The sequence below is a fragment of the Paroedura picta genome, chromosome 2 (genome assembly GCF_049243985.1).
Source record: "Paroedura picta isolate Pp20150507F chromosome 2, Ppicta_v3.0, whole genome shotgun sequence".
In the NCBI taxonomy this organism is placed as follows: domain Eukaryota; kingdom Metazoa; phylum Chordata; class Lepidosauria; order Squamata; family Gekkonidae; genus Paroedura; species Paroedura picta.
The window spans coordinates 90978267-91005718 of record NC_135370.1 but is presented as its reverse complement, the minus strand read 5'-3'; the positions used below and the strand labels follow the sequence as shown (position 1 = coordinate 91005718).

The window sequence follows — 27452 nt, the reverse complement described above, 5'->3', positions numbered from 1 at the left end:
AACAGTAAGGGCTGGTGGCGAAGAGTTAGGGTGGGCTCTGTCCGGGATAAAAACATGGAGGAGCGAATCAGGAGCCGCGAAGCTGCGGCCTGCCCAGCCCTCGCCGCCCGCTGCCAACATGGCCGCTGGCAAGCCGCTGGCATGGCCGCTGGCATGGCCGCGGAGAGACGGCCCATCGCCGCCCGCTACCAGCCATTGCCCTGCCGCGCACACTTGCCATGGTGAGTCTTGCCAACCGGGGGGGGGGCCCAGAGCCACACGCCGCCGCCCAGGCACCCGCCACCATTCCCAGCCGCACCTAGCACCCGCTGTATTTTTGCCACAGCGGCCTTGATTCCTAGTCCTCAAAATAATAGTGAAAACTACATTGTCTTCCTAAACCCACAGATTAGGGTAGCTCCGCTTGCTCTGACCTGAATAGCCAAGGCTAGGCTGATCATATCACATGCAGTTAAGTTGCTGATGAATCTGTGATGCTCTGTGATATCTTTTGTTATAAAAGTTATAAAACTACTTGTGAAGGCTTTGAGCCCCACCATGCTACTTTTCAAACTGTCAGTGCCTACTTCATCATAATTATAAAATAACGTCTTTTCCACACTTGGTATTATCTTTTGGGTGCCTTAGCACCAGGCAACAATCCTGAACCTTAAAACAAGTTGATTTTATAGCAGTTTTACATATCAGCAACAGGGTAATAATCTCATGGTTCTTTTTGAAATTCCCTCCCCAGAAGTTTCTGTAAGTCTTCCAATGGATTCATGTAAAAACCACAAGGAATATTCTACTGTGATGTGACTGACTACATTTATTTTCCATCCAGTGATTTGCTGGTGTAAGATGTAATTAAGCATCCGCACACACAAAGTAGAGCCTCTTGTGGCGCAGAGTGGTAAGGCAGCTGTCTGAAAGCTTTGCCCATGAGGCTGGGAGTTCAATCCCAGCAGCCGGCTCAAGGTTGACTCAGCCTTCCATCCTTCCGAGGTCGGTAAAATGAGTACCCAGCTTGCTGGGGGGTAAACGGTCATGACTGGGGAAGGCACTGGCAAACCACCCCATATTGAGTCTGCCATGAAAACGCTGGAGGGCGTCACCCCAAGGGTCAGACATGACTCGGTGCTTGCACAGGGGATACCTTTACCTTTACCTTTACACACAAAGTATTCACTGAAAAAATAACTCACTAGCTGATGACAGTCCTTTCTAATCACATCCTTTAATAGTGTATATGGTTCATATACAGCTTTCTAAAGTACAAATAGCCTTTTAAAAATAAGTCCTGATCAGCAACTTATTATGTTTGATGAACAATTGGAAAAAGGGCATAGAAATACAGCAGAGCAGTATGACAAAGAATGGAATTTTGGGGGGAGAGGGTGGGAATAGTGCATTATTGCTACAGTAAGTTCTTGTGCATCAAAATTGTCCAAAGAGTAGGAAAACTGTCAAATTCAGAGTTAAATCAGAAAAAATGTATCTGGTAGGGTTGTAGGTTACATAAATACAGTGCCAAGATAGGCAAATACTATTTCTATCTTATTCTGTCTAATGATTTTAGCTTTCATTAGCTCTAGCCATAAACACACTATACACTAGAATTTAACATTTGAAAATTTTGATGACACCGTTGCCTCTTTTTGTAGCTTTCAAATATATAGCAGCAAATACAAGGTGTATAAAATGCTCAAAGTTTCAGTTGTTCCTGCAGATCATGAATTGATGCAGCGCTGGATTGTAGTTTCTCCGTTATAGTATCCTCATCTGGTAGTTTGATAATTTCAGTCACTCCATTGATGCCAAGTACACAAGGCATACTTAAAAAGACTTCACAATTGATATTGTAACACCCCTACAAAAGGAGAAAAAACAGGCACTTACAGAGAAATGACCGTACACATAATGTTTGGAACTAATGGACAAGTGTTAAAATATTTAATAAGTTTCCCCAAGGCAGCTGAAATTTGTTTGCACTGTAAAAACTTATATACTTTTGTCTTTCACTTGGAAAGCTGGGCATAATTAAGGCATATTTCAGCATTCTAGGAGAAAGTAACATCTGTGACAGAATGTAACGGTATGGGTATTTCCTCTCAATACACATTAACAGTCATTAGACTGATGGAGGAGTAGCCAGGGATGTATTTATGCTGGTAGAATGCAAGCTATATTTACTAATAATGTTTATATATCTTGTAGTGATATGTCGCCCCCATCTGTGGAAATCCAAATCCAAATTTGGGCACACTGATACTAAACATTTTCCTGCAAAGTTGGGGAACCCCCTCCAGGTTTGCAACAAAACAAAACCCAAAACCTGAAATTAAAAAAATACATTTGTGTCTAAATCCCTCCCCCCAAGTAAAAAATGTTCTATTCAAGCACACAGAAGACACCTTGATTCTACAGTGTGGGGCAGCAGCTGACTCTGGGAACTGTTCTGGGCCCAGCTGTGACAGTGGCTGACTCCAGGAGTGGGCTTGGAGTGGATCTCAGACACCACTTTTATTGTGGCCAGGCTCAAGGGTGAATGGTAGGGTCTAGAACTGTACTAGGCTCAAGGATGTGAAGGAGATGGGATTTCCCCCATGAGTCTCCCATGCAATGCTCATAATTTATATCTTTATGTACCTACTTTTGGCACTTTTAAGGCATTAACAGTCATTTCAGAATGAAGCATCACAGTAAAGCACAGATAACACAAATTTGTATTTTAAAAATTTATAGGATTACCACATCAGATACACCAGACAAACTTAAAACCCCAGGGAAAACACAAGGCTATTTTTTGTAAAACTTTTGTAACCAGTGCCAAGAAATCTCTGTTGTCAACTGACTGAAATGACCCCTCCCTAATAATTGGCTTAGTGGCTTGGGGTTACAGAATATTCCAACATTCCAACTTCTCAGAAGTTAAGCACACATAGTCTAAATACAAATGTTGCTCTGTGCTGCACATGAGAAGGGAGCCAGTAATTCTACTGAACTTTTTGTCAACTGTTACATCTGTAAACAGCCCGTGGCGCCACGGGCGCCACGGACTGTATAAAGGAGTAAGGGGTAGTGGGGAGGAGTTAGGGCGGGACCGGTCCGGGATAAAAACTCGGGGGGGGCCAATCAGGAGCCGCGAAGCGGCTCCTGATTGGCCCCTCCGAGTGTCAATCCCGCCCCAGGCAGACAATGGGGAGCCGCGCGAAGCGCGGCTCCCCATTGCCTGCTTCACTCGCTCGGAAAATGGCGGCCCGCCTGGTGAGAGCCTCGGCTGGGGGGTGGGCCGGGAAGCCTTCTCTTGGCCGGCGGAGCGGCCTCGCAGCGTTGTGGACGCTGCGAGCCTGCTCCGCCGGCCGAGAGAAGACTCCAGAGAGCCTCGGGGGGGTGGATGGGTGGGGGGGGGGAACGGGAAGCCTTCTGCCGCCGGCCGTAGCGGGCTCACAGCGTCGTAGACGCTGTGAGCCCGCTGCGGCCCGCGGCAGAAGGCTCCAGAGAGCCTCGGGGGGGGGTGGATGGGTGGGGGGGGGACGGGAAGCCTTCTGGCGCAGGCCGTAGCGGGCTCACAGCGTCGTAGACGCTGTGAGCCCGCTGCGGCCCGCGGCAGAAGGCTCCAGAGAGCCTCGGGGGGGTGGATGGGTGGGGGGGGGGGGACGGGAAGCCTTCTGGCGCAGGCCGTAGCGGGCTCACAGCGTCGTAGACGCTGTGAGCCCGCTGCGGCCCGCGGCAGAAGGCTCCAGAGAGCCTCGGGGGGGTGGATGGGTGGGGGGGGACGGGAAGCCTTCTGGCGCAGGCCGTAGCGGGCTCACAGCAGAAGGCTCCAGAGAGCCTCGGGGGGGTGGATGGGTGGGGGGGGGACGGGAAGCCTTCTGGCGCAGGCCGTAGCGGGCTCACAGCGTCGTAGACGCTGTGAGCCCGCTGCGGCCCGCGGCAGAAGGCTCCAGAGAGCCTCGGGGGGGTGGATGGGTGGGGGGGGACGGGAAGCCTTCTGGCGCAGGCCGTAGCGGGCTCACAGCGTCGTAGACGCTGTGAGCCCGCTGCGGCCCGCGGCAGAAGGCTCCAGAGAGCCTCGGGGGGGTGGATGGGTGGGGGGGGACGGGAAGCCTTCTGGCGCAGGCCGTAGCGGGCTCACAGCGTCGTAGACGCTGTGAGCCCGCTGCGGCCCGCGGCAGAAGGCTCCAGAGAGCCTCGGGGGGGTGGATGGGTGGGGGGGGACGGGAAGCCTTCTGGCGCAGGCCGTAGCGGGCTCACAGCGTCGTAGACGCTGTGAGCCCGCTGCGGCCCGCGGCAGAAGGCTCCAGAGAGCCTCGGGGGGGTGGATGGGTGGGGGGGGGGGGACGGGAAGCCTTCTGGCGCAGGCCGTAGCGGGCTCACAGCGTCGTAGACGCTGTGAGCCCGCTGCGGCCCGCGGCAGAAGGCTCCAGAGAGCCTCGGGGGGGTGGATGGGTGGGGGGGGGGGACGGGAAGCCTTCTGGCGCAGGCCGTAGCGGGCTCACAGCGTCGTAGACGCTGTGAGCCCGCTGCGGCCCGCGGCAGAAGGCTCCAGAGAGCCTCGGGGGGGTGGATGGGTGGGGGGGGGGACGGGAAGCCTTCTGGCGCAGGCCGTAGCGGGCTCACAGCGTCGTAGACGCTGTGAGCCCGCTGCGGCCCGCGGCAGAAGGCTCCAGAGAGCCTCGGGGGGGTGGATGGGTGGGGGGGGGGACGGGAAGCCTTCTGGCGCAGGCCGTAGCGGGCTCACAGCGTCGTAGACGCTGTGAGTCCGCTGCGGCCCGCGGCAGAAGGCTCCAGAGAGCCTCGGGGGGGTGGATGGGTGGGGGGGGGGACGGGAAGCCTTCTGGCGCAGGCCGTAGCGGGCTCACAGCGTCGTAGACGCTGTGAGCCCGCTGCGGCCCGCGGCAGAAGGCTCCAGAGAGCCTCGGGGGGGTGGATGGGTGGGGGGGGACGGGAAGCCTTCTGGCGCAGGCCGTAGCGGGCTCACAGCGTCGTAGACGCTGTGAGCCCGCTCCGCCCGGCTGCAGAAGGCTCCAGAGAGCCTCGGGAGCGTCGGTGGGTGGGGGGGGGGCGGGAAGCTTTCTGCCGCCGGGCGGAGCCGCCTCACAGCGTCGCCGCCCGCCTCACCTCCGCCCGGACTACGGCGTTCAGAAGCCTGCCAGATCAGGAGCCGACGCCGACAAAAGGTACGCCGCTTCCCCTCCATGTAGCCCCGGCCCTCCCCAACACCTTCTGCGCTCCGCCGTGGGGAAGGGGGGCAAGCCTCCTGCGGCCCTGTGCTGCCCTGTCCTACGCCAGCCAGGCCTACCCTTGCCCCGTGCCAATGCCATCTAGCGCCCATTTTATCTACAGTAAAATGGGCTTAAAATCTAGTTAATTATATAAATATCATGGTATGTAACGGTAATATAGAAATGGCACATAAGTGTCTATCATATTGTGTGCCAGTAATTCCAGTACAATATGCATATAAATTAACCAGGAAGCACGTAAGAGGAAGTGAGAGAGTGCGCACCAAGGGAATGAACCTTAGCCCTTACAACACTGCTGTGCAGTAGTCCCATGGCCCCCTGCTATTGCTGATGGGGGCCTGAGTGACAGTGGCTTGCTGAGGTCAGTCAGCCTGCTGACTTTATAGCAGACTTGAACCAAGGACTTCCCACTTCAGCCTCCTAACCACATTTATACTGGATCAGTGTCCACTCCAGAAAGAAGCGCCATTACTATTCTCAGCCAAGTAGATGTGATAGAAGTAAGGTAGACATGATATATGACTTTGGGTTTCAAGTCAGATCAGTGCTTTAAAAACAGGGAAAGTACCAAGAGAGTAACTAGCAGTTAATAAAAATTAGATTTGAGTCTAGTAGCATTTTAGAAATCAACAAGATATTTGGAATTGAAGCTTTCAAAGGTCAAAGCTCCCTGAGGGCTATGCTCTAAAACTCGCAGTTAATAAGGAACCATCTTCTGGTTACCTCTAAGGATTTGAGATGATAATATTTCCTGTCCTATGACAAAAAAGAGAGGGGTATTAAGGAATTACCTGGCACCCAGTTTGATTTTAGAAGTATGTTTTAAGCTGAAGCCTGTAAACTTTGTGCTAAGTCTCCTTACATTTAGTGATCTACAGATGAATTTCAAAAAACAAAATAGGCTTAGGACTGTGCTTACCTTTACTAGAGTTGATAAGGAATGTACTCTCCTTTTATCATTCACAATACTATCAATCAGATCAGCTACTGACAGACCAACAGACCATGATCTTTGACCTTTTCCTTTCAGAACTTCCATGGCTCTACATAAAGCAAACGTATTTTAAAAATAAAAATTAGATATAGATTGCATTTCATTATATGTCTTCCTTTTGTATATATAATATGGTAGGAAATTTAAAGAGCCACAGTGAACAAATGTTAGACCGATTCCACATGAGGAATTTGCTCCCAGGACAGCCTCTTATTGCTCATGAGTTTTACTGTTGACATTGGCAGCAACCCGGAGCTCTGAAATGGCTAGTGCGAGTTGCTGTTGGGCCGAAAAGCTACGTGCCCTATGTAAAAAAGAAATGTTCTCCTCACAGTGCATGGTAATTTTAGGATTGGGCAGCCAAAACACATTCCTGTTTGTGTTTTTTTTGTGGTGGGATATGAACGGGAGGGGGGGATGTGATGAAACAGCCCTCTCCCCATCAGCTTGGCATCTGTGCTCTGTGTTTTAAAACTTTACTGTGAACAAACAATCACTCACTGAGTTCCAGTTACCATGGCCAGCTTATCACAAATCTACCTGAACATAAAGAGAGACCATTACACCAAGAATCTGAAAAAGAGATCTAAGTAGGGTACATTTTATTGTTGTGGCGAGATTCCACAGCAATGAAGAAGTGTAAGTTCTTTTAAAAAATGGTTCTGGTACTGTGGTATTTCCCCATAGCAAAGAGGAAGTGCACTTAAAAAAAACCACATTAATTTTGGGACTCAGGGTGGGGGGAACGGAAGTTTGAGTTCCAGAAACAACCGCTGTGAGAGGACTTCATTGACAAACCGAGGAGCAGGGAGAGAAGTTTGGATTGTTCTCAGTTGCTACCTCGAAATCTCCCATCAGGAATCTTGCAAACACACAGCTTCCAACCGCGTGTTTGCAAGCGGGAAGCAACACAAGTTTTACGCCTATGTGCAGAAGCGGCGTTATTCTATGGACTATTGGCCTCTAATCATTTCCTCTCACTTTGCCTCATCTCTACTTATTGCTGCTCTCAATGCACCCCAAAGCACATATGTCACTGTGGAGAGCCGGTGTGATTAAAATGGTTAATGTATTAAATTAGGATTATGGAGACCTGGGTTCAAATCCCCACAGGCCTGAAGCTCACTGGGTGACAATGACAGAAACTTTAAAACTTTACTAGGGCATAAGGGTGCCATCTAGAGCAGGGGTAGTCAACCTGTGGTCCTCCAGATGTTCATGGACTACAATTCCCATGAGCCCTTGCCAGCAAACACAGGCCTGAAGCTCACTGGGTGACAATGACAGAAACTTTAAAACTTTACTAGGGCATAAGGGTGCCATCTAGAGCAGGGGTAGTCAACCTGTGGTCCTCCAGATGTTCATGGACTACAATTCCCATGAGCCCTTGCCAGCCAACACAGGCCTGAAGCTCACTGGGTGACAATGACAGAAACTTTAAAACTTTACTAGGGCATAAGGGTGCCATCTAGAGCAGGGGTAGTCAACCTGTGGTCTTCCAGATGTTCATGGACTACAATTCCCATGAGCCCTTGCCAGCAAACACTGGCAGGGGTTCATGGGAATTGTAGTCCATGGACATCTGGAGGACCACAGGTTGACTACCCCTGATCTAAAGCATCTGGGATATTGGACTTTTGGGGTTTACATTAGAATAACCTATTAATTTCCATTCCAATTTGGGTCATCCTGCCAGACTTTATCTGTACAATGGACAAACTAATTTGGGCCACACCACCTATTTATCATGGAAATTCACAGCTATTACAAGATGCTTGATGGGGGTGGGATTATATTTTATAATTATTTGATTCGTAACAGCAGGCTCTGCCATTAGATATGGGACTTTGCATGGGATTGGCTAAATCAGCTCATCAGTTTTAGAGAAGAGGATGGCTTAGGTCCAATTCTCTTGACCATATCTGGATATTTAGGGTTTCCCCTTGTCTTTAGCAGAAATTGATAGGGGTTAAGGATTCCTCCAACATCAAGTTTCTGCAAGGAAGTTGGTATATGCTCTGAAGAACTTGCTATAGTATTAGTAAAGTTCTGAGTTAGTTCAACTATATTTTTAATTTTGGAATTTGGTGTGCTTGTGTTCTAGCATGTTTTCTTGTATTTTGTTCTGCCCTTTTGCCAGCCCAGTCTGAATCCAACACACCTTTCCCCCTCTCTTCTATGACAATGTTTTAAAATATAAAAAATGGGGGGTTTGGCTTTGCTTAGTATAACCTATTTTGCTGAATCTGTTCCCTACGTGCTAGGCCATACGATGCTACACAGTTGGCTATATTTTCTATGGTTTGTATCCTGTCAATTCCTGGAAGGATATCTTCCAAGAGGATTAGTTTAGATGACAGCTGTTTACCAGGATGCTTTCCAGGAAAGCTTTGGTCTAAGAAAGTCTCCCAGCAAGGAAAGACCCCCCCCCCCACTATGCATAACAGTGATTTTGGGCCAGTTCCCCGAATCCTAGTTTACCTCATAGTTATTGTGAGGGAAAAAAATGGGGGGGGGAGACACACAATCTGTACTGCCCTAAACTTCTTAGAGGGAAGGTGGGATAAGAATGGATAAATGGAAAGTGTTTGTCTCCCTTCAATCCCACATGAGTATCAGTCATTTAATCATTGGGTGAAGTTTGTGTCCTGCTGACAGACAGAGCATGTAGGCAAAGGGCGTAACTAGCTGTCAGAGTTTGTCAGAATGCCAGGCCAAAGTCCAAATACCAGTCAGTCCCAAATAACATCACCAAATTCAAGGGGAATCCAAAAAAAGAGTTCCAAAACACAGGCAAAGTCCAAGACAGGAGAATCATTTCAAGATATAGGCTGCAACGTCCGTAACTAATGGACATGTTTCTTCCATGCAGCCAGACCTTTGCTGGCTAGTTTTAACAACATGATCAGCACCTGCCAGCCACCTCAGCCCTGCTCCTGCAACCACAAATCCTTACTGCTGATATGGAGTCAGCACTGTGTGACCAATCTAGCACTGTGCCTTCTGTCCTGCAGCTCCCTCTTATCTTCCTCCTATGTTGTTTCTGAGGCTCTGGTTACAGGGGAGGTAGACTGGCAAGCAGATGACTCTCCATTGCCAACTCAGGGCTGAGGGGTTGCAAGGCCTTTATACAGGGACCTGGTGTGGATCCATGTCTTGGTCCTCAGAGACGGCCTCCTCCTACAGTGTCTCTGTTAATGGTTGTAGGTTTGGATCAGGTCTGCTCATTGCCTTTTCCTCTGAGGAGTCCTATTCATCACTTGACTCTGCTGGAACTGGCTGGTTCACAACTGTTTGAGTCCAGTTGCACCTTTAAGACCAACAAAGTTTTATTCAAGATACAAGCTTTTGTGTGCATGCACACTTCTTCAGATATCTGTGCTGCTGGACTCAAACTTTATTCTGCTGCTTCAGACCAACGTGGCTTACCCAGCCAAACTGATAATCTCTGGGACTTTAGCTTGTACCAAATCTTGTGTAATTCTACATTAATGGTAAATTTAATAGGCTCTTTTAAAAGATTTCTTGTGACATGCTATTTGGCTGATTATTGTTATTATTAATAAACATAGCATTATGATTCTGCAGACTCTTGGTGTAAATGTAGGTGATCCTTAAGAAGTATCTAGAAATGATATCTGGCCTAACCCTACTTATGCTTACTCAGAAGCATAAGTTGGGCTTACTCCCATTGTGCATAGGATGGTAACCTTAACATAATATACCATTATTTTTTTGTTTCTGTATACTGCATACATAGGCATGGATCCTATTTCATAGAAGCATGGAGGTGTGATAGAAACTACATTTTCTGTCTCTTCCTTCCTGCAGAAACCTTCTGTGCCCCCTCCATCATACGACACAGTGTGGGGCAGGGGGGAAGCATATCCCGAGGAGCAGCATAGGGTGCAGTGAAGAATTAGCAATAATAAACCTACTGTCTTTTGAAGAAGAGTTGGTTCTTATATGCTGCTTTTTCTCTACCTGAAGGAGTCTTAAAGTGGCTTACAGTCACCTTCCCTTTCCTCTCCCCACAACAGACACCCTGCGAGGTAGGTGAGACTGAGAGAGCCCTGATATCACAGCCCAAGGTCACCCAGCTGGCTGCATGTGGGGGAGTGCAGAATCAAACCCAGCATGCCAGATTAGAAGTCTGCACTCCTGACCACTACACCAAGCTGGCTCTCAGCTGGAGGAAGTGTCTTTCTTCAATGGAAAACACATTTAGGATTTAGGCCATTGGGTTTTCATAGCAAGCGACACTAGCTCTATATTAAGCCAATCATGCTTGTACTTGAGAGTATTGCGATATACTGTGTCACTTTTTTTTTTTTACCTTTTAGTCAACAGCTGCTGGGCATTACGATTGGTTGAATCTTCACTCTGATGACTTGCCCCTGAATTAGGCGCAATCCATGCTGGCACTAAACAATACAAATACAAACAACCATTTCTTTTCAACTATTCGAAACTTAACCGTAAGAATTCCTATTATAAGTATGTACATTCAATATTTATGTATTTCAAAGCAGAGGGGCAGGGTTCTATTCCAACATGTTTCTTTTAAAATTGGCAGAAAGCAACTTCTTCTGCAGTCGCCTGCAATAATACTTCTGCCTGTGTTGTTTTTGCATCTTAGGGTCCCAGAATATTCATCAGTCCAATTAGTCCTATAGGATCTGATGAGTGTAGGAATAAAGAAATTGTGCATGATGAGGTGTAGATGTTTTTAAAAATGCATTGTCAGTAATACAAACCAGTTAGGAAGCTAAAGGTGTCATGTTCCACATTTTGTGCATAGAAATGGATAAGAGAACAGGCAAAGGAGATTCATGGAGATCCATTCAAAGCTGTTTTATTTACAAATCCATACGAAAGCAAAGAAAAGGTGAACGCAAACAGGTAACTTGCTAAAAGCAAGGATTGAAGCCATTACACTATTTTTTATACCATACTATACTAGACTCTCCCCAAGAGCCAAGTAAAATGACAGTGAAACATGTAAGGGTTACATCAAGAAAGAGGCAGGACAAAGGAGTGCCTTACCAGATGGAGCCAAATGCAAATAAGCATGGTTCACATCAAAGCATTAAGATATTTGTTGAACAATGGTTCTTAAGACAAAACATTCCTGGGAACCATGGCGGATTTTTTTCAAATTGAACACTATCTTAGTTCAAAGCAAGCAGGCTGCTGGCACAAATATCCCTGTGCATTTGCATTTACACAGCTGTAACTGGCATTTCACACCATGATAAAAGTAATAACAATTTCTTAAACAGCAGGAATACAGTCTATGAACCCCTACTCAAGAGCCATGGGAAATAGATGACATCTCTGTTTGTGCAAGTGTCTTCTGGCCTGGAGATTTTAAACTCTTTAATCACAATGCCTCAATGAGACCTTCCATTCATGAACAAATGAGCAAACAGGCTTAAATAACCTGGGGCAAGATTTACAAGTCATCCTTTCTAGTGGGAATTTACATATCAAACCTTTAATACTTCAAAGGCCATACAGTTCAAACCCAAATAGTACAAACATCACTAAAAAGTATACAGAGCAATGTGAGAATTCTAATAACACAGAGTCCTCTCCTGCAGGCAGAAGATGGGACAGATGAGTTTTAGTGTCAAAACTGAGAAGTCCCTCTCCCAGGCTGCCTTCCATCTAATCTCAGAAGTTAGAGGCACGCAAAATGTAGCCTTGGAAGATAACCATAGCGGTCGGGTAGATTCATAAGAGAGTAGGCAGTTGTATGCTATTATTAGCACACTGGGGCTTATTACTTCTTTATGCTGCCTTTTCTGTCCCTCAGAAATAATTGTCTATCCAAGTAGAAAGTGTTACTATACATGTTTGAATTTCAGCTATTCTGTAATAAGCATAATCAGAATGATCTAGTGTAATTCTATTAAATCTACACATCTTTTTTTTTAAAAAGGGACTGTCATGGTCATTTTACCAACTCAGTTGTTTGAGAAGCTAGCATAAGACAGACTGTTACAGACTGAATAAGTAGAGATAATTTGTTCCACTGGTGATCCCACCCAGGCATCCTGCTGTAATAATAGGGTTGTCAGGGAATCTGGCGTTATAGACACAGCAGAGGTTTGCTGTTAATTTCTATTCAGCTGGTAATCTATTTATTAACTAGAAGTAAAGCCCATTTTTAAAAATGGGCAGAGCAGGGCCGTGGACCTTGCCGGCCCCTTTGGGGGCCTCCTCCCCTTCTCGCGTGGGCGGCGCGGGGATGGTGGCCGCAAGCAGGGCAGCTCCTGATTTGCTCCTCTGAGTTTTTATCATGGACAGTGCCCACCCACTCTCCTCCCACTTAGCCCTTAGACTTTTATTCATACCGCTCCGCTGGAGCGGTGTAAAGATTTTTACATTTTTATTCCGGCCTTCCCCAAGGGCTCAGAGCAGATTACATTACCTTAAAAAATACAATGTCATATAAAGATACATATACATATAATAAATTAAATATCATAATTAAAAATCTGAAGTTAAAACTAGTATTGCCTTATTGCCTCTTGTACAGAAGAAGAAAGGGGGGGGGAGGACATATAATATGGTCTTCTGATAAGGTTTAGTTAGGTGGGTATGAGTAGGGAGGCCAGCTCACTTAAGTATTGTTTACAAGGCCTCAAACACAGGCCTGGTAGACCAATGAAGAAATTACAGCAGTTTAAAGTGATATCATGCTTCTTTTAGTGTTTATATACAATACATTCAAATGCCTTCTGATTTCTAGGAGGAGAAATAAAATGGCAACAAAATAGTTATGTCTTGATTCAAATTGAAGACCAGGCCTAAAATATCATAAATTTACCTTTGTTTTCTCCTTGTTCACCAATAATCCAAGTATCTTTGGACTCTGATTTCAACAGGTTTGTAATAATATATTGGAATCTTGCTGAGTCCAGGTTGCAGCCAATCCCAATAACTCTGCTTTTGGCAAATCCGCTCATCTTCCATGATACATATGTCATTATTTCCACTGTATGTTGAACAAAAGCATATATGAAATCATACAGAACGGTATTTGTATTTCAGTTCTACAGTGAACTTCACAAGAAAAAAAATCAAGAATGTTTTCAACAGTCTTTTAGGGCAGCAGTCCCCAACCTTTTTGCGGTTGAGGACCACCTACGGGGATAGGGGAGAGCCAGCGGCCCGGGTGCTGTGCACGCATGGCAGCTGCATGCAAATGCGCGTGCCCAGTTGCCATGCACGTGCATTTGTGCCAGCAGGGGGCGCAAACGTGCAAGTGCGGCAGTTCCGCACATGCGTTTTTGCGTCTGCCAGCGTGCCAGTGGCCACGCCTGCCTTTCCCCCCCTCGCAGCGAGAAGCTAGCCAAGCCGTGAGCGAAGCGGCCGCTTCAGCAGCTGCTTCAGCAGCTTCTTTGGTGGCTGCTTCGCTCACGGCCTGGTGAGCTTCTCGCTGCGTGGGGCGGGGAGAGGCAGGAGCGGCAGGAGCGGCCACTGGCAGCCCGGTACTGAGGCATTCGCGGCCAGGTACCAGGCTGCAAACTGGGGGTTGACGACCCCTGTTTTAGGGGATATAAGAAAATGGGAATCAGCAATTATGCTGATCTCAAAAAACATAAATATCTTTGGCTAAGATAACAAAAGATATTTTAGTGTGATTTTAAAAAAACAGTCTTTCATGCTTCCGCTGAATTATTACATATCCTATTGCACACTATTACTACTTTGTTCTACTGTGCATTGTTTGCTATGAAATTCAGGCCACTGTCCTAAGGACACTTTCCTGGGAATAAGCAACCTGTTAAGGATTGCTCTCTAATTATAGTTTAAATCAGTGGTCCCCAACCTTTCTGAGGCTGGGGACCGGCAGGGCATCGGGCCACGCCGTGCATTGGGCCGCGCCCGCGGGCCGCACCCACGTATCGGGCCGCGCCCGCTGACCACGCCCGCATGGGCCACGCATGTGCAATGCGCGGCCCGGCCCTGATTCCCTCTCCCCGCCCTCCCGCAGTAAGAAGCTTCCCGGGCCGCAAGCTTGCGGGGGGGGGCGGGGAGAGGGAGCCGCGGCCCGGTGCCATGGCCTTCGCGGCCCGGCACCGGGCCGTGGCCCGCAGGTTGGGGACCACTGGTTTAAATAATTGGCTCCTTTAAGCAGTTTCATTGCTTAATGGCTACTTGTTTTCAATGTATTTTGAAAATAAGCCTCAACTCTGCATGCTTGTTTAAAGGTCTTTCCTGTTTCAAGAACTGGCATCTCAAACCTAAGCATGTTTACTCAGAAATGTCACATTTATTTAAATCAGTGGTCCCCAACCTGCGGGCAGCGGCCTGGTGGCGGGCTGCGGCTCCCTCTCCCCGCCCCCCCCGCAGTAAAAAACTTCCTGGGCCGCAAGCTTGCGGCCCGGGAAGCTTCTTACTGCGGGGGGGCGGGGAGAGGGAATCAGGGCTGGGCCGCGGCCCGTGCAGGCGCGGCTTGATGCGCAGGCACGGCCCAATGCCCCGCCAGTCCCCAGCCTCAGAAAGGTTGGGGACCACTGATTTAAATTACTAGCAAGAAAGCCCATTGCAACCAGGAATACAATGGGCGCTAGGACCCAGGAGACACTGGCAGGAGACACTGATCTCTCTCGCAGCAGGAGCCATAGGAGGTAATCAGAGGTAGCAGGGAAGCAAGGGTTGTTTGCAGTTTGGGGCTTGTTTACAGCTTGTCTGTCTGTCTTTCTCTGTCCCAACAGGAGCCATAACAAATAATCAGGAGCCAAAGCAGGTAATCAGGGGTCATTTGTGGTTTGGCAGGGCTCTCTGTGTCTCTGTGTGTCTCTCTCAGGTGTCTGAGAGCAAAGTGGCTAGCGTCCAGGGAAGGAGGGCGTGAGCCGGAAAGGGTGGGCCAATCAGGGCCGCACCCTGATTGGTCCTATTCCATCTCGGACAGCCAGGACACTCTCCACCCCCAGGACTGTTTCACAAATATTAAGAGGAGCAATGGATAAGGATAAGCTTCCAAGCATCCTTAGGATCACAGCCTTTGAGTTTCCTAGCTGGGGCGGGGTCTGAAACATGCATGTTATGCAACCATTCAAGATCAGGGAAGTATACATACACTGATCTAGAGTAAAATAACAAAATACAAGTCATTTATGCCTGTCATGATTTACACAAAATACAAATATTTTGTCTTCCTTTATTAAGAAACAAATCTATTGGTTTCAGAATAGTTATTACATGGTTTGTTACATCCAGGGAGAAATAAATCAGGAAGGTAAGTATTGCCATACCTGGCTGGGATGCCACAAGCAATATACTGTTTTGACTATAGTGTGCTACTGATGGAATAATGCCCCTGAATAGATCCACATTGTTCTGCACAACATCCAGATACGACTGAGTATTTCCTAAATAATTCACTGTAAGCACCACCACTTTGGAATCCCTTGTGGCAGAAAAATCTAAGAAATACAAAGAAAAAATGTAACCCATTTTATAAGAGTTGAGATTTAAAATAAGATTTACTTCACTAAAAACATGTAATGAATTGTACAAATAAAATTCCAAGAACTACTGTCTACCAATATAGTGGTTTGGATCCTGTGAAGCATGAGCAGAAGGATGTTCATGATTTGCCTCTTTCCCATCTTTCCCTTTTACCGAGGAACAGAAGGCAAAACAAGACTGGGGGCAAAAATGTTGAAAGTAATAGTATAGTCGGGTAACATTCTAGCCTTCATATCTTAATCCCTCACCCTACAACACTCTGCAAATACATTTCTTTCCTTCCACATCACCAGATGCAAACCAGGAATTCAATACATTACCTCTACTGATTTCCACATTTGGGAGGGCAAAGATTTCTAAATCCATTGTTCCTCCTTTTATTGTACTTTCTGAACAGTCCAAGATAACCACCTTGTCAGCAATGCCCTGTACAGATTTTAAAAATATTCCCTTCAATTAAGGAAAATACAGACTTTTATTCTGGAAATAAACCCTTGTGACACCTAATCTAGGTACTAACAGAATTACCAAAAATAATGTAATTTCTGAACATGTTTTATTTTGATTGTAAAGTATGAAACATTATACAAGATCTAAATAGTTCAGTTAAAATGTGAGAATTAGATTGCTTAGAGTTCAATTATTAAGTAACCATTACCTGCTGTGCACCAATGTATCAACTATAGTTTTTCCTTATTCGTCTAACTCTAATTGCCTTGCTTTGTAGAGCTGATGTGTAATCCTTTATGTAAAAACAAACTGCTGTTATCAATTCAAACAAACAGCTATTTTAGTTCCTGCCATTTCAATAATTTAAATGTATTTAAATCTCCCCTCATGACATCAATGAAATATTAAAATGCTTATTTTTTATGCATAGTTATGCTTGTCTGAATAGGTAGAAAGGAGCAAGACTCCAGCTTTCATGAGTCATTGCTCACCTTTTCAGATAATAATATAAAATAATAAACTTTATTTTTCTAACCTGCCCTTCCCATGAGTCTCAGGGCACATGACATCGAGAAGTAGCTTGATGTTTGAAGAAAGCTCATGCCTTGTGACAAATTTTGTTAGTGTTTATGGTGCTACTGGACTCTTGCTCCTTTCTATCTATTCAGACAAGTTTAACTGCATAAAAATAAGCATTTAAATATTTCATTGATTGCATGAGGGGAGATTTAAATAAATTCAAAGGATAGCATGCTTAGAGAACATGCTAGCCTTGATATATATAATATGGAATTTAGTAGATTATATCAAGAATGAGGCATGGATTAAAATAAACCATTACACACAGCAGAGGTTTTGGCTAACAAGAATCCTAATCTGGAGTCAATACAGAAGCATTTTTTAATATACAGTACTTACCTTTGCAGAAATAGCTAATATACAAGCAAGACCCAAATCTCCTGCTCCAATAATGGTCACTTTATTATTAAATCCTTTGCCATTTTTCTCCTCATCCGTCTTACTCTTTGATTGTATATCATTTTCACCTAAAACAATATATGGCAATTTATATAACAGAATCTAAACTGAATACCCTGGAGTTACATGAAAGACAATATACACATTCCTTTAATGGCAACTATGGCAATCTGTTTAATGACTGGCAAGCCATGAGTCTTGATCTTATCTATGTTCTCAGGGGAGTAAGTCCTACTGATTTCAACAGGACTTAGTCCCAATGCAAGTAGGCACAGAATTAAAGCCTTCAGTTTTCTTGTGACAAGAGCAAAAGCACAAAAGGAAGATGGAAGGGTTGTAGATGTAGCAAAGGAGATAAAAACATTTTCATTCACTCTGGCATCCATTGCTTATTCCTGCATGCTTGATTCTGCCTGTTTTGTTAGTAGTGTTGCCATTTTTCTACTGGCAGGCCTCCAGTGTCATCGTCACACCACAGTTTATTCAAGACAGATATTCAACAGGAGCTACACTCTCCAGTTTTTGCATCATCATGCCAGAGAACGTCTTTGTGTTGAATTTCTGCCTGTCAACCAGCTGTTACAGATCCAGGACATCCAGGCGGGAAAAAGTAGCAATCCTAGTTGTAATAATTAGTTTAGAAAGAGCAGTTATATGCTCTGCTATAACTCCTGTTGCACAAGCAGGTTTTGCTTCCCCAAACACGCTACCCCTCACACAGAAGCACTAAATGGGTCATTCCCATGATACCTAAAATATCTCATGAGCAGACATACCCACCCTGTTCTTTTCCCACCATCCAGCACTGTGTTCATCAGCCGTGCCAATTAGGATTGCCTTTGACCCTGAGACTCGGGTTTGTGGGGAGTGTTTTCAGGTCACCTGGTTAAGATTTCAAGACTATAAGCAAGCCCACATATTTGATGGCTTCTTGTAAGATTTCTATGCTTGTTGTTATGACCATACACCCAAACTGTCTTGTTTAATGGTAAATATTTAGGGTGATACTGGGACTTTGATTTCTATCAATATCTGAATTGTAAAAATATGGTGAAATCTTTCTGAAAGTTGGTTAACTTGCACTAACCTCCCAGACAGATTCGTCTGACGAAGCGAGCTTGCACTCGAAAGCTCACGCTCTGAATAAATATTTGTTGGTCTTAAAGGTGCTTCCAGACAGAGTTTATTCAGCAAAATAAAGGAAATTGTGTATTATTACTGCCAGATAACAACAACTCTTCCTTGGCTATTTTCTTATTAATGAGTAAGATAAGAATAAATGCTTACTTATGAACTAGTAAAACATCTGTAAACCGCCCGTGGCGCCGCGGGCGCCACGGACTAAATAAAACAGTAAGGGGTTCTGGGGCGGGATGAGTCCGGGATGAGGAAGGGTCCAGATTGGACCCTTCCTCATGACAGACAATCGGAGGGACCAATCGGCAGGCGCGAAGCGCCTGCCGATTGGTCCCTCCGATTCCCAGCCCCAGGAACTGCGAGCCGCGCGCAGCGCGGCTCGCAGTTGCTCCTGGCCTGACGCGGCGAGAGGCGCGAAGCGCCTCTCGCCGCGTCAGGCCTCTGCCTGGGGGACCCACCGGCAGCCGCGCGGAGCGCGGCTGCCGGGGGTTCCCTGCCCGGCGGCCTGACGCGGCGAGAGGCGCGAAGCGCCTCTCGCCGCGTCAAGCCGCCGGGCAGGGAACCCTAGGACTCCTGCAAGCCGTCAAAAAACAACCAGCCACGGAGCCGGGAGCCGGCCAGGGTCCCACCAACCCGAGGGAGCCGCCGGCCAAATCACTCTACCGCTGAGGGAGCCGCCGCCCAACTCACGCCGCCGCCGAGGGAACCACCGCCGAGGGAGCCGCCGCCCATGGACCCGCCGCCGAGGGAACTGCTGCCCACGGAGCCGACGCCGAGGGAACCGCCGCAGGACCCGCCGCCGAGGGAGCCGCCGCCCAAAGAGCCGCCGCCGAGGGAACCGCCGCCGGACCCGCCGCCGAGGGAGCCGCCGCCCAAAGAGCCGACGCCGAGGGAACCGCCGCCGGACCCGCCGCCGAGGGAGCCGCCGCCCAAAGAGCCGCCGCCGAGGGAACCGCCGCCGGACCCGCCGCCGAGGGAGCCGCCGCCCACAGAGCCGCCGCCGAGGGAACCGCCGCCGGACCCGCCGCCGAGGGAGCCGCCGCCCAAAGAGCCGACGCAGAGGGAATCGCCGCCGGAAATGTCGCCGAGGGAGCCGCCGCCCACAGAGCCGACGCAGAGGGAATCGCCGCCGGAAATGTCGCCGAGGGAGCCGCTGCCCACAGAGCCGCCGCCGAGGGAATCGCCGCCGGAAATGTCGCCGAGGGAGCCGCCGCCCACGGAGCCGACGCAGAGGGAGCCGACGCCGAGGGAACCGCCAGCGGGAATCGAAGACAATGTAAGCCCCACCGCCAGATCTGGGTAGGCTGCGCCGCCTCTGCCATTGCGGAGAGTCCACCCCCTCGACCCATGCCCGTCGACAGCCCCCCCTCACCCTCCAAACCCCTGCTAGCGCCCGCCGAAGACAAACAGCTGAGAAGCGTGACCGCGGCGCCGCTTTTCAGGGGGGGGAACGTCTCCCTTACCCTTCCCTCTTCTACCCTTTCAAAGCCCACCCAAAGAATGCAGGTGGTCCCCCCCCCCAAACACCCACTCTCACTGCTAGCGCCCATTGCATTTCGCACTGCAATGGGCTTGATTACTAGTTCAAACATAAAACTTCAACAGTAACTTTCTTCTAAGGTAAAACTGGTTCTCAGAGATACATTTCTACATCAAGTCACAATTGGTTCTGTTACACAGTTTCCTTTTTAACATTCACAGCATAGAAGCAGAGATTATTTTACGTTTTCTGACTGACTCACAAACATGACCAGAGAGACTCACTCTTCAACACGCAAAACATTCACTGTCAACACTAACAGAAACAGAATTCTCCCATCATATATTTATCACTTCAGTATCTGTGAGTATGCATGTAAGGATGTACAAACAAAAATTCCAATAAATTGGAGGTCAGATATAGTCAGATAACAGTGAATAGTGCACGTCTTTAAAATCTTCTGAAGAGAATGACTTTTGAAGCTACAGACATTCACATATATCACACAGGACAATTCCTAGAGCCTATTTTGGGGTTGCATATCAATATCTTCAGGTCCGATCTCATGGCAGCTCAAAGCCCTGCTTCTGGAGTGTGGGTTGCTGGAGACTCATGTTCCATGAGCCTCCAAAGCTTCCACATATGGATGGGGAAGATTCCCAACACTGGAACAAGGGAACAAGTCTTTCCCTTGCATCAGCATTGAGTCTTCCTCTGGATCCTTTGCTCAACTGCCCTGGGACAAGAGAGAAAGAGAGAACCCAAAGCAAAACCCACAGTCTAACACATAACAGATTACAACTATGAATACTAGATTAAAAGTTCCCTCACAATACACACCTTCAGTGAACTTTGCAATATATGACAATAGCTCCATTTGTCTGGCTGCATCAGAGGACGATAACGAGTACAGAGGGAGTTCCTCTTCAAATTTGATGGCCATTTCCTTTAACAATCCTATAATCACTGATTGTGGCTGAAATACAAACAGTAGTAATGAGAGCCACAATATTTTATTCACAAGGACATGCACACAAGAACATGCACAAATAGGAAAGTTTATCAGTCAGATCCTCACACAAACCAGGTCTCAGTTTTCTATCAGGAAACAGGAATCAGAATTGTTTCTACCCAGCTAGGATACACAGTCCCTGGGTCACTAGAGGCCAAAGAGGCATGTTTAATCATCCCATCCCACTAGTGCCATTCCTGTTCAGACATATGAAGCTACATAATACCATCATACAATGGGTCCATATTTTTCCAAGTCATCTGCTCTGACTGGTAGCACCTTTCCCAGCACCCAAACTCCTTTAAGTGGAGATGGTAGGGACTGAAATGAGGACTATGTGCATAAAAAAAATTGTGGTCTGTCACTGAACCTTGTGGTCTGTCTCTACTTTCTTCCACAGAAATAGATTACTAGTGTTCATTCATCTGGGTACATGTACAGTATATCATGTTGTAGCAATTTCTTTCTACCATGACATTGCTTAGTCTAGATTAGAACAGTGATAGTTAGTGGCTTGAGAGCCAAAAGTTGTTCTTTGACATGCCCCGTGTGTCTCCTCTGAGCATCACTTCCTAACATGGCACCCATTCTATGTTTCAGAAAACTGGGCAAAGCTATTAACCTCTTGGGGGCTGTGGCTGGCAGGTGGTTCCCACTTAGAACATGAACATTTAAACTCTGTCTGGTATCATCAAGTCTGACTGGCAAGCTTTCCCTTCAGTCTAAATTCAAAAGACTTGTTTAGGTTCAACTGTGGTGGGGACCAAGAACCATGCATAATCACAGGTACTCTGGAAATTGAAAAGGTTAATGTTATACACATTTAAGATTAACACTGTATTTTATTGTGTTTGGTGAGATGGCACACAGCATACAGCAGTCATGTGGCTCTTTCAGTTGATGATAAATGGAAGTCTGACTATCAGTGAAATGTGGATTGAGTACCACTGGAATCAACTTTGCTTGCATGCAGAATCACTTGTCTCTGCATTCAGACACACCTATTATAAACACACACACACACACACACACACACACACATATATATATGGAAAGCTGGCACTTAGTGTTTAAAAGAGAAACCTATGTACTGTTAACATAGCTTGCATACATGACACCAAATAAGACAAAAATGCCAACTAACTAGGGTTGCCAGGTTTCCTGTCCGGGTGGGGGTCCTTACTTTCTGGATGCACCTCACCCCCCAAAACCAGAAAAATGCTGCAAATTAGGGTAACATGCTGATGTCACCCAGAAATTATACTGGCACATCGGGGTTGTCTAGGGTGTATGACACTTTGGCTTTTTGGCAAAGCTATAATTAGAAGCGAATTCTAACATAAGAGTTTTGCCTGAAAGCCAGAGCATCACCCTGATGCCCCAAGGTAACTTCTAGGTCAGAGGTCATCAACCCCCGGTCTGCGGCCCGGTGGCGGGCCGCAAAGGCCACGGTACCGGGCCACCGCCAGCCACGCCTGCCTTCCCCCACCGGCAGCAAGAAGGAAGGGAAGAGGCAGGCGCAGCCGCCGGCATGGCAGTGACACAAACACGCATACGTGCTGTTGCCGTGCATGCGCGTTAGCGCCACCTGGTGGCGAAAACATGCATGCGCAGCAATTGCGCATGCGAGTTTTCGCAGCACCCGGGCCGTCGGCTCTTCCCTCACTCTGGAGGCGGTCCCTGATCTGAGAAAGGTTGGGGACCACTGTTCTAGGTGATGTTTGTACATTGCGTCATTCCTCCTTGTTCCCAGAAAGTGCCCCCCTGCCAGCAATTGGGACCTGGCAACCCTACAATTAACAAATATTACACACGTGTCTACACACACACAGCCCTTACATGGCTCCAACTTTGTAGATAGGGCAAGTATATCCTTCCACGTGCATCTACGTGCTTTCCTACTGAAATCCCCATGTTGGCAGTGGGCTTCAAGAAGCAAATTGGAGGAGTAAAAGGATGGGAATCTAAAATCCACAGGTGAATTGGAATGTTATAAGAATTACCTGTCAAAATACAAAACATAAATTACTATGCATAAGCCTGGTTGTGCAAAAACTTATTTAAGGACATTTGTGCAGAAAAATAACGCACTTTATGGACATCTTTATACCACTCCACGGTATAAATAAAAGCCTAAGGGGGGTGGGGGTGGGCTCAGTCCGGGATAGCTTAAAGGGGCCAACGATTGGCCCCTGGCCCCCAGACTGAGGGGCCAATCAGAAGGCGTGAAGCGCCTTCCAATTGGCCCCTCTGCCATTCCCCGCGGGACGTGCCTGGTAGGCGGCCGCCGAGGGGAGGCTTCGGCCCGGGCCTCAGAGCAGGCCCGCGCTGAAGCCACAGACTCGCAGGGGCGGGGGGCAGGTGGGGGAGGCTTCGGCGGAGACGGGGGGGCTGCCCCGCTCCCTTATGGACGGGCTTTGAAGCCTAGTTGTTGAATAATTTCTTTAAATGTGGATATCAGTTGCCATTGTACAAGCTGGCAAAACAGCTCCTGGGTATGGGCCCAACTCACTGGCCTTCCTTACACCAGAGTAACTTTGGATGCATATCATCCCATGCAGCTATTTAGCTGTGCCAAGGCAGTTGTTAAGTGTCAAATGAGATTTGCTTCACTCGGCATAGTGAAGTTTAGCACACCATTAAAGCTTCCACAATCCATTGTGCACAAAGTTCTGGGAGTGCCTGTCACACTCAAAAGATCAGGTGAGAGAGCTGGAAGATCTCGTTTTTTTGTACCCCACTTTTCACCACCTGAAGGAGTCTCAAAGCAGCTTACAACCACTTACCTTTCCTGTCTCCACATCACACACCCTGGGAGGTCTAAGAGACTGTGCCTGGCCCAAGGTAACCCAGCCGGCTGCATGTGGAGAAGTGCGGAATTAAACCCGGTTCTCCAGATTAGAGGATGCCAATCTCAATCACTACACCATGCTAATCAAACATGAGAACAGGTTGACTAAAACCTGCAGGAAACCATAGCACGAGGTAAGCGTGCCAATGGGTCTGTCATGGAATAGAGTTCTTATCTATTCCTGCTAAACACAGAAATAAATGCTTCCATAGGTGGTGAAATTTTAATTGCATGGAAAGCAAGAAACTTTTGCATTAAAAAGGACTACCTGCAGGACATCTTGCTCATTTCCAGCATGATTTATGGCATTCCCATAACTTTCCCCTCTAAGCCAGAAAAAAAACACACAAATAACCTATATTTATCCAGCTCAAAGAGAACCTGCAGAGTGGCTGCAGGGAAGGGTCCACACCCTTACCTGCCTTTGCAAGGGCAGAGAATGGTGCTAAGTTTCACATTCAAAAAGAAATGGGACAGCTTGCTCCCACATACCATTTCTCCCCTTCCCCCAGGTCTTTAAAGCATTCCCCATTTCCTTCCTGAGCTTCAGCATTACAGTATAGCTCAGCAGAGAAAGGCAAAGGGGCAGTTCAGACTCATGGTGGTGTGTATATGGGGGGGGGTGCTCCCATTTTAATCACTGCTGCAGTGGGGGGGGAAGCAAACCATCTGATGAAGGGCAGTCTCAGCATGGGAATGGGAAGGGTTCCCACTGTTCCCACTCTACCTGCTTATGTGCCCCCCTGTGACAGCAGCCTAGATCTGTCAAGGAATAAATATGGATCTCTCATTTCAGCTTTGCTGTCCTGTCTTGTTTCATTTTGGCTGATCAGAAAGATTAGAAATCATACAAAATGCCCATAATCAGATCTGATAGTATAACAATAAAAGAATGCGTGGGAACTCACCCTGATATTTCACTGGAACAGTACCACTAAGATTCAGAAGATCTTTCTGGGACCCATCCTTGAAAGCTTTAAAAAAAACCAGAATGCTATTTTTTGTTTGTATGGATTACATTTTTCCTTTCTATAAAATACTATTATGCTTTATTTGCATTTTATACCAGAGCCAAGGCCCTCATGCTCTGATTCTAACACTTAAAAGGGTGAAAATAGTATTAACAGCGGTCAGTTATGGATAATACAAATTTTTATATACAACAGTTGAGTACTGATATCATTGTATCATTATATCTCAGCAGAATATAATACTTTATTTGAAATAACTTGTGTTAGTTGTCAAATCTATATAAGCACCAATTGCCCCAGATAGAAGAATGTATTCTTACTGTAGGTATTCATGGAGAATGTAATGTTTGGGTACATTCCACTTACACTCTTCAGTTCTTCAATGGTCAGATCCCGGAATTTATACTGAAAATTTAAAGCATGTTATAACTATGAAATATTTACCATGTCAGCTGCAATTCTAAACATATGAGAACTGTCCACTCATTCCAGCCATTTGAGAAATTTATTTTTGTTATATCTGACAGTCAAATGACTATGCATTTGATGAGATCTTTGCCTCTGCAAATTAATAATGATGGATAAAATTTTGGAAAATTGGTTCTTATATGCTGCCTTTCTCTACCCAAAGGAGTCTCAAAGTGGCTTACGTTCACCTTCCCTTTCCTCTCCCCACAAGACACCCTGTGAGGTAGGTGAGGCTGAGAGAGCCCTGACATTACTGCTCTGTGAGAACAACTCTATCAGTAATGTGACTAGCCCAAGGTTATCCACTGGATACATGTGGGGGAGGAGCAGGGAATCAAACCCAGCTTGCTAGGTTAGGTCAGTGCTCCTAACCACTACACCAAGCTGGCTCTCTGCCCATGCTTGTTCTTCAAAACAGACATGCCACTTTTTATATTTATATTCCCAAAACCTTGTTTATGCAACGTTATAAAATGTACATTTACTGGGCCTCCTAACTTTTCTAATTACAACCATGCATTGCACACAAACCCAAGTTGTTATAGCATATAAGACTGTTAAACCTGAAATGGCTAACTTGATTAAAAACCGCACGAAATAAATAATTTCAGCGTTAGATTCCCCACCCCACCCCACCCCCTGCCTCCAAAAAAGCATCCACATTCCCTAGGAAAAGCTGTATTAAACGGGAAGGACTGTCTGAGAGCCAGGAAGTGGTTGTCATGAGCCTACACCACAGAACAGGAGCAGCCGCTTAAATCGGGAGCTGCTGGGCTGAAGGAGTCACGGCTCCAACAGTGAAGAAAGACACTGGTCGCGTCGAGAGTTCATTTCAACGAGCGGCTTGTTTTTGGCTTATCTACGATTACTTTCGCTAGGGAAACCAGGCGGAGAACGGGACAGGAGAAAGAGGTTTGCCAATCAGTCAGCACACAGCCCAAGTTGGGCGGCGGGGGTGGGGGACCACCACAGCGAGAGAAGGGGGCGGGGAGAGAGGCGAACCGGTTGAAGTTCAGCCTGCTGCACCCCCCCCCCCCGATCGTCTCGGCCCCGCCCCTCTGGTGCGGGAAGAGGAGAGGTCCCGGGTGGCAGGAGCCGCGCGCCTTGCCTTGGTCAGCCATTTCCGCAGGCTCTCCTCGGAGACCTCCATGGTGAGGGTTCGTTCAAGGCCCAGAAGGGCTTCCTGGTCGCCTCGGCCCAGGCGGCAGCTGGCGGGCACCAAAACAAACCGGTCTCTTAAGGGCGGGCCGAAGAAGGCGCCCCGGCCGGCCCTGCAGCGTCTGCCGCTTCCTCCTTTGCAGGCGGGTGTGTGACTCACACCGCGGAACCGCGCCAGGCGGCATGGGCAGGTCGAGCGGGTTGCTCAGGACGGGCCACAAACACCGGGGGGCTAATGGCGATGCCTGCTGGATTTCGTTACTAGAGACGGCTGTTCCTGGTGAACCAGGCTGCGGAACTCACGGGAATCCGGCGGCACCGTATAGTTAACATGTTTTCACCATAAACTTCCTTTAATCAAAGCTCACTTCATCAGATGCATTAGAGCAGCGTTCCCAACCTTTTTATCACCGGGGACCACTCAACGCTTGACAATTTTACTGAGGCCCGGTGTGTGTGTGTGTGTGTGTGGGGGGGGGTAGTTTACTCCTCTACTCTCAACCACTGCCCTAACACTCTCTGATCACTACGGTAATGTTTAAACATCCCTTCAAAATAAGATACAGACACGCCACAACAATGAACATAAGGAACATTTTATTTTCATGGACATTTTAACTCATGACAATGACAAATCAATGGGAACCCTCTGCAACAAGATAGTCCCATCTGGGAGTGATAGGAGACAATGACACCCGAAGTGTGTTGTAAAGGGCCGGGGTGGGGGGAGAAGGCGTCCTTCACGGCCCACCTCCAATGAGTCGACAGACCACATGTGGTCTGCGGCCCACAGGTTGGGGATTGCTACATTAGAGTATTGTTGCACTTGTATATAAAATGTGCACATTGTCATGATTATTGAAGAGAAAAGGTAAAAGCTGGACCCCCTAGTGTTTCCACACACACACATACACACGCCTAAGTCCAGCATTAAATCACAGGTCAAAACTAAACTTTAAAAAGCACATTTGTGAGCACCACAAATACCACAGATCTACCATTTTGTTTCAGTTTGGTGGCACATAGTTCCACATCATGGATCCTCATGAGTTTTGCTTTGTGACACCCCAAATCCACCACTAAATCACATATCCATAACCAAATATTGCATGAAAAAAATCACAGATCCATTGCTTTATGGTGCAAAATTGTGGTTCCAAAATACAGAAACTCATGAATCCTCAATGGCAACATCATGTTCATGGACACAGACTGCACACCTATAATCATGCATCTACT

At 47.2% G+C, this 27452-nt stretch overlaps 1 protein-coding gene across 2 annotated transcripts; it reads right to left on the bottom strand.

The window, feature by feature from the left end:
• Nucleotides 1–1196: 1196 nt before the first annotated feature.
• On the bottom strand, nt 1197–26456 carry UEVLD (UEV and lactate/malate dehyrogenase domains). 2 transcript variants are annotated; one of them, XM_077321575.1, is made up of 12 exons: nt 26164–26456; nt 24908–24992; nt 24525–24590; nt 22605–22768; nt 20594–20729; nt 17077–17204; nt 16029–16134; nt 15492–15662; nt 13058–13225; nt 10559–10646; nt 6148–6271; nt 1197–1849 (listed from the first exon to the last, which is right to left on the bottom strand). In XM_077321575.1, exons 1-12 carry the CDS (start codon nt 26203–26205, stop codon nt 1685–1687), a joined length of 1443 nt encoding a protein of 480 aa, XP_077177690.1. In that variant the 5' UTR covers nt 26206–26456; the 3' UTR covers nt 1197–1684. The 2 variants fall into 2 exon arrangements, with proteins under 2 accessions (XP_077177690.1, XP_077177691.1); XM_077321576.1 differs by lacking the exon at nt 26164–26456 and adding an exon at nt 25788–26108.
• Nucleotides 26457–27452: the final 996 nt, after the last annotated feature.